The sequence below is a fragment of the Cryptomeria japonica genome, chromosome 3 (genome assembly GCF_030272615.1).
Source record: "Cryptomeria japonica chromosome 3, Sugi_1.0, whole genome shotgun sequence".
NCBI lineage: Eukaryota > Viridiplantae > Streptophyta > Pinopsida > Cupressales > Cupressaceae > Cryptomeria > Cryptomeria japonica.
Genome location: NC_081407.1, coordinates 22,602,626 through 22,610,673, shown reverse-complemented (window position 1 = coordinate 22,610,673; position 8,048 = coordinate 22,602,626). Strand labels below are relative to the sequence as shown.

The 8,048-nt window shown below is 35.3% G+C and overlaps 1 protein-coding gene across 1 annotated transcript; it reads right to left on the bottom strand.

Moving 5' to 3' along the window:
* Nucleotides 1-476: 476 nt before the first annotated feature.
* On the bottom strand, nt 477-1,070 carry LOC131068595 (transcription factor IBH1). The gene has a single exon (XM_058003824.2). The coding sequence runs from the start codon at nt 1,068-1,070 to the stop codon at nt 477-479; it is 594 nt and encodes a 197-aa protein (XP_057859807.2).
* Nucleotides 1,071-8,048: the final 6,978 nt, after the last annotated feature.

The following is an 8,048-nucleotide window of genomic DNA, read 5'->3' as shown; positions in this document are numbered from 1 at the left end:
ATCCAGTTCAGAGAAGGAAAATGGTGAAGCTCTGGCTTCCTTAATTTCTCTATATATTCTTTACTATTAGAAACAAAAAGAAAAAAACTCTACAATTGCTTGTGAAATTAATAAGAACAATTATTTTTAAAATGACTAGAGTTTAAAAACATTAACCACATAATATAATTGGTGAAGGAAAACCAAAAAAACCCTCCTGAAATGGATGCAACAAATTGCATATCAACATACCATTCTTTAAATCAAAGAAATGATATAACTATACAATCAAATCAAGTTATATCCAAATTTAACATTCGTAGCCCTGAATTGAAGAATAAGCTGCAGTTCCCGACGATAAAAAATACCATTTTCGATGGAAAAACGAAATAATCTGTCCTCAGTAGAAGAAAAGGAATCTATGCTGCCCCAGAAATATACCAATAAGAGTTTTTCCTCTCTTCAGGTTTCTTGTATAATTATTGTGACAGAAAATATCAAACTGGGTGTTCGGTATTATTGGCAGAAATGACAAGAAATTTGAGAACATCTACCTGTATTGTAAGAGAAGCGATGTAATCGGCAGTTTCTCTAAGCAAGCTGGATGTGTCCATCGATTTCCCACCAGGAACCAGGCTTTGCAGCTTTCTAACTTGTCTTGCATTCGATGACGTTGCAGAACCCGTTTTCTTGCAACCCAACACTCTGTATAATGATTTCCTTTGCTTGCTTCTAAATTCATTCGAATTCACGTATTCGTGCATTTGGGCTCGTTTCAAACGAGAATGGCATCTGGCCTTGTGAGCAATTAAGGCTTGAAACTTTCTCAGCCGCGCGATTTTTCTATATGCAATCCTCTTTTTCTTTTCGCCAGAGATCATTCTATTAAGAAGTGCCCGGCTCCAGGCTGCACGGTTTACAGTGAGAGCAAGCGATACATCAGCTGCCAGCTTAATATTGTGAGCTGAGCCTGCAACTTTATCCACTTCATTGCTTGGATTGCTAGCGGTAGGTTTCTTCAGAGCATTCAGGACCCCAACAAGCCGCTTCAGGTATAGATTTCTCAACTTCACATTTCCACTTGAATTCATGGTGATGAATTACAGAAAACTTCTCTCTGATCAGAGAGAATATAATAATGTTGACAACGGCTTGGCCTAAAAGCTTAGCATTACATACAATAGAGATACTAATCAAACAGCCGTGCAAATCAAGGCAAGGAGATCTGGCGTATCAGAGGAAAACCATTGGGCCATCAGGATTGAAGAATGCGTGTGTGTTGAGTGAAGTGCGACAGATTTATACATCAAGTCTGACAGAGAATCTGGAGGGGTTTTCAAAAACCAAGTGCTTAGAATAATATAAAGAAGTCGTTTCCGCGTGAAAGCACATGCAGGATACTGCCATAACACTTGTTATCATTTCTCTTCCAACCACATGAGAAAGTTTTGTCTGTGCTACCCAAAACAACAACCGTTTACCTTTTCGTTTACGAATATTATCAAGAATAGACTGTTGATTTTACGTTCGCTCGGTTCTTCCCTTTTAAAACAACCATTTCAAATGAATTTATGATTATCTCTCTTTGTGATTATTTAGAATGGGAAGATGAGCGAACACCATCGGGCGTTAGGCGAAGCTTCTGGCGTCCCAAGCACGCTAATCAAACGTACTTGATCTCTAACAACCCCATCTACATTGTTGTTGTTGTTGATGATTACAATGTTATTTTCATACCAAGTCCCTAAATTGAAGAATAAGCTACATGCATGCATGTGCACCAGACTGGGACTAATTTTGATACCAAGCATTGAAGAGAGAATCTAAGGCGACTTATGGACGGTTTTCAAAGGCATAATAATTGGGAAAATATATTGTCAAAGAGAGGCATGGATGAAGCACATGCGTCACACTTTTTATCGTTTTGTCTTGCAATCACTGGAGAAACTTCGTCCCTGCCACCCAAATCAACAACCGTTTACCATTTCGTATACCAATTTCATCAAGAATAGATTGTTGATTTTACATTTCTTCGGCTCTTCTAATTAGAAAACAAGTTTTTCAAATCAAATCTTTGTTTTATTCTGACTATGGCCTTTGTTTCTGATTCTGACTATAACCTTTGTTTCGGAAGAGGAAGTTGACCCACCGACATCCCACGATAGCAGAACGTTTTGGCGTCCCAAGCACGTTACTTTTTCGACATTTCAATGCACTCATAATCAGACGTTGATGCGTAACGACCCCATCTAAATTGTTGATTACTATGCTACTTTGTCGAACTTTTCTTTTGCTAAAAGATGTGAGTTTTAATGCCTGATTTACCAAATCATATAATGAACTTCTACCCCTTAGTTGAAAAGAATTTTTTAAACTTATATTGCATTTTAAAGAATATGAGTATTGTCAACAATATGAATATTGTTATTTTATTTTGATTTATTAGTGAAGTTGAATAGTTTATTAATAGTTAGTTGGTAACAAAGTCTTTTTAAATACAATGACGGCAATGTTTTAAAAAGATGATATTAAGATTGTGTCTTAAGTGATTTTGGGATAATGGATATCACATAATCCTTTCTCCTATATTACCCTTCCATTCTCTATCATGTCATGAACAAAATGGTACTAGAAATCAATATGATTCATCTTAACATGAAAGCTCAAGTTACTTACCAAATTGATGACACTTTGAATATCACACCAAATTGTAATATATCTTTGACTTAGTGTCAAATTTAATATTTAAATCTATATTGCCTCAATATCAATAATGGATAAGGGAACCACAAACTATTGCCTTCTCATCCAACTCATTGAACCACCAAATTATATATTTTATTATGGATATCACTAGACCAATAAAAATTCACAATTCCTTATACCCACTAAGTAATCTAGAAGAATTAAAAAATGGTTGGTTCCAAGTCACTTGTTGAACCTCTATACTTATAGGCTATAAGTTGTATGAGGTGCTACACACATCATTGAAAATGTTCCAAGTGACAAATGGAGCCTCTACATGTTGTTTATAGGTCACTTATAGAACCTATATATATTAGACGTAAGTCGCTCAAAGTACCACCTTGGGACAAAATAGAATACTCTATAGTGGATTGTAAGTATCTAAAATGGATTCTTCATAATAGCCTAGTAATCTTTACTAAGATTAGCCTTGAAATAAATCAAGATTCCCACTACTTAGGTAATATCAAATCTGGTGTGGAATATAGCATATATCAAACTACCAATTACACTAATGTAAGGAGTGTTAGTGGTATTTTCCATTTCATGGGTGTTAAAAGATAATAAGTTGAACTTGCTAATGTTTGGTTAGAGTAGCTCGCCACCATCTTGTTTCCTTGGTATACTATAATACCTTACTTTTTAGTAGAAGGAGATGACGTATGACATGCATTAATGATATTTGTGAGATTTTGCCAAGATCTAGAGGCAATGGAAACCACAAATAAGAGAGAACAAAATAAATGATAGGAATAAACTGTATTCTATCAAGATAAAAATACTGATCAACTGGATCATCAAATGTTACATACAATGAATATGAGCCTTCTTATATAGGCAAGGCTATATGGATATGTGAGCACACAAACATGACATGTGGCTCAATAAGAAACGAGGGTAGGTAGGAAATAGGTGTGGGTAGGTAGGAGAAACAATATAATATTCCACATGAGGTGGATCACCCTCTGAATGTGGAGTGTAACAACAAGATCAACACCATAAAAGGTGGAAATTCTCCTACACACACTATCCCAATATGGCACAAACACCCAAGTGTCTCATACCCAAACTACTATGAAATGCATTTCCTAAGTAAACTTAAGTACAGTGTAATAATATCCATGATGAATAATTATTTACACCAACAATATTCAATTGAGTTGTGAGAGGGGAATGACTCACTTTCACCTTTCTAGATTATCCCTTCGAGGAGAAGAGTGACACCTTACCTAAGATTGAAGGTTTTGAAAAATGTGTTTCATGATTCCTTCAGATAGAAGGCATAGGGGTAGTTTTACTCTGACCAAAATTATTAGCATTATGACAGAAAACAACAAACCAACCTTCCTCTTCTTTCATAAAAGGTGGTGCTCTAGAATATGGCTAAGTAGTGGCCTTTGGATGTAGAGAATCCACGAGGCAATCCTTAATCTTATGCTCTAGTTATTTATGTCAGCAACAAGTGTTAATAAGGTTGATTTAATAAACACATTGTAAATATTTGGTTTGACCAAACTAGATATCAATAATTTCATTGAGGTCCTTGGATAGGTCCACCTCAATGCAAACTCGCCATTAGGGACTAGTAGAAGTGAACATTTTAAATTCAAGACAAACAATAGAGTTTAAATAAGAGCTATTTGACTCATAGAGTTCTAGGAAAGCAAGAGTAACTTGGGGAATTCAACCTAAATAGGGACATTAAAGGACTTACCAATTGACATAAAAAAAATCTCATGTCTATAGTTTGAAAGTGAGAAGAAAGGAATGTACTAGTTAAGGGCCACAATGAAGAACTACCTTAGACGTAACTAGCTTCAATGAAACAATAAACTAAAAATATTTTGCTAACATTTTGCATGGTAACAAGGAAAATCCAACATGAGCTCCAAGCTTTCCCGACCCATTCTTTTAACATTCTCCCAAGGGACATTGTATCTATAAAATATCTTTAAAAAGTGTACGATTTTAACCAACAAAGAGAATTATCAAATGCTAAAATAGGCATCACAATATTAGGTGATACAGAAGAAGACATACCTCATAGAATACCTTTAGAAAAAAATTCCAAGGATGCTTAAATGTGAATGTTATTATTTGTCACCATTAAACCTTCAACTCCAATAATAGTAGTTGTAAAGGCAAAAAAGGTTGAGTGAACTTAGCTTAACCAACATAGAATAACAACTTGACTTTATACAAATTCATGGGCCCTAGTTTTTGTATTAAGTATCATAGAATCACAAAGCTCATTTTTTTCTCATTCGAGCATCCATGTTACAAACTTATTACAAATACTAGCTCCTTTCGAGCACCAAACTAGAAACAACAATTGGAAGACCAAGGGTCACAACTTAGAAATCCACTTTAAACAATTAGACAACTGTTGGCATTTCAATAGAAGGAGATTGTTGAAATTCATTAAGGATATTGAGAAGGTTGTTGAAGATTATTTGATATAACTGAAAAAGGATGATAACTATCTGTATAACATTATTTTGTCATTGATGTCAAGAAATTGATTTTCAGATTCAGTATGATGTTGCCATATCTTGAGAAGATTGATTTGAAGAGAATTAAGATGTCGGTAAAAGACACAGAAAGAATGTGATAAGAAAGGGGAGAAATAAGTTATTCAATGGGAAACTATTACCGAGTTAGACAATAGAAGATCAGCAGGAAGATCTATAGTGCAGATTGAACTGCAATAACCTTGTGCAAGTTCCAAGAAAGGATGCAAGTCCCAAGGTGAGGTAAAACGTTTTCAGATCGAAGGATACATTGAACCTAGTCAAGATTGAAGATCTGTTGGCTAAGATTGATCATGGGAAATGTGATCAAGGAGATTCAACGGTTAGCAAATTGTTTATAAATAAGAAATTGTTGATGAACAATGTATGCGGGCAAGTGTAAGCACAAGGATGCTACATAGTGATTACCGAGCACAGAAGCTTGAAGACCTGTTTGAATAATAGAGTAGAGAGCCCAGCAGAGGGACAAGATAAGTCCTTTGACAATCTATTGTTTTGAGAAAAATAGAATCTTCTTTAGCATTTTAGATGTGAAGTTGCAGATATATTTTTATTACTGTTATTTTGTAAGTGACAGAAAATCTCTTAACCGAGTGGACTTAACAGTCTTATTTGTAAACCCTCTAGCAAGGTAACATTCTGAATGAGTGTTTGAAATCCTTTGACAAGGTCACTTCTAACAAAGTGAAGATCCTAACAGATCTGAGGGAAATCCCTTAACCGGGTCGCATCTAGCAATGTGTTTGTAATCTTTAACAGGATTTGCTTTTAACTGAGCATACTCTAGAAGAGTATATTTCTTAGTGGGTCTGAAATCCCACAATGGTTTTTCCCTATTTGAGTTTCCACATTAAATCTGGTGTTATATAGCTTATGATGATTATGTGTTTATGAGTTTGCATGTTTAGCAATTTTTTGTTATATTGCTGAAGTTTAAGTTACTGAGGTTGAATCTGTTGATTTTATGGAAGATTAAGTTTGTATTATTCACCCCCCCCTCCTCTCATCTTGTTAGCTATTGGCATCAGAACTTTACAATTGGTATCAGAGCTTTGAAATTCGGAAGAAAAAGTTTAAAGGTACTTGAGGCAAAGATCCGATGATGTATAAAAGGGATGCACCAAAGCTGAACAAGTCAAGTTTCTCCACATGGCAGAAAAGGATGAAGCTGCATTTATCAGGAATTCGAGAATATGTAACATATTATTTGGAGAATGATTACACACCACCAAGCACCAACCCGATGACCTTGGAAGAGATAAAGGCAAAACAAGAACACATCCAAGCTATGATTGAAATAACATCAGCATTGACCGACTCAGAGTTTAATGATCTAGAAGGCTGTAATGATGCAAAAGCAATGTGGACCAAGCTCATATCTGTGTATGGTGGTGACGAACATGTTCAAAGAGAAAAAGTAGATAGTCTAAGAGGACAACTTGAATCCATGAGAATGAATGAAGGTGAGAACATAACCCAATACAGTACAAGGTTAAAGGAGACTATCAATCAAATTAAAGGAGCAGAAGGAACTACTGAAGAAAAGGATGTAACAAGTAAGTTGTTGAGAACCCTTCTACCTGCTTATGCCATTCGAGTCTCTGCAATCAATGAATTGAGGTCTGTACCTAACATTTCAGTTTCTTTGGATGCTTTTATTGGCAAGCTACATGCATTTGAGTTAAGTAATTTTGATAACAATGGGTCTTCGGTAAATAAAGTAGAATCTACATTCAGTTCTTTTCATATTGGTGAATCTGATGATTACAATGATAGAATGAGTAAGTACTCTGAAGGGAATCACAGTGGAGCAAGTGAAAGATTTCGTAAGAACATGGAAGAAGTGCACAAACTGTATGAGAAAATCAAGAAGCAAGAAGAGTTTGAAGAATTATTAGCCAGAAGGTTACCAAGAGGAAAAGGTAAGTATAAAATAAAGCTACCTTTAAAATGTTTCAATTGTGATAAAATAGGACATATGGCTTCTAACTACCATGACAAAGAATCTAGTGAAAAGAGAGAATACCGAGATAACGGGTAGAAAGACAACCAATATAGAGGACACCAAGACTTCAGAAGGAGAGACAGAAAGACATGCCTAGTAGCTGATGAGGAATCCAATGATGATAAATTTGATGAAACTGATACTGAGGAAGTTGTTTATGTGGCTATTAAAGATGGATTAGATGAAGAAAGGTATGAAGAAAATGCCCTAATATCTCACATAAATAATAATGATTCTTGGTTCATAGACAGTGGATGCTCACATCACATGATAGGTGATAAACACAAGCTTGTTAAATTAGAAGACTATGATGGAGGCTATGTGAGATTTGGTAATGATGCACCATGTCCAGTGAAAGGTAAAGGATCTATAACACTTCTTGACAATGCTAAATGTGATGATGTATACTGGGTTGAAGGATTGAAATACAATTTGTTGAGTGTAGCACAGCTAAACAATATAGGATACCGAATAGAATTTCAGAAAGGAATTGTCAAAGTTCATGACAAGCATGGAAAGTTAGCTGCTACCAGGACACAAACAAAAGGTAATACATTTCATCTTGACTCAACTTGGAACAAGTGTCTTTATGCTAAGATAGATGATACCTGGTTATGGCATAAAAGGTTTTGTCATGTAAATTTTGATAATCTGATCAAAATAAGTAAGAAGCACCGAGTAAGATGTCTACCGAGTCTAGAAAAACCTGAGAATGCTATATGCCGAGGATGCCAGATGGGTAAGATGACAAGATCAAGCTTTACAAGTAAGTCCTACACTTCTAAAGG

Coding starts and splice junctions, on each gene's coding strand:
- LOC131068595 (XM_058003824.2), bottom strand. CDS start 1,070: ATGAATTCAAGTGGAAATGTGAAGTTGAGAAATCTATACCTGAAGCGG.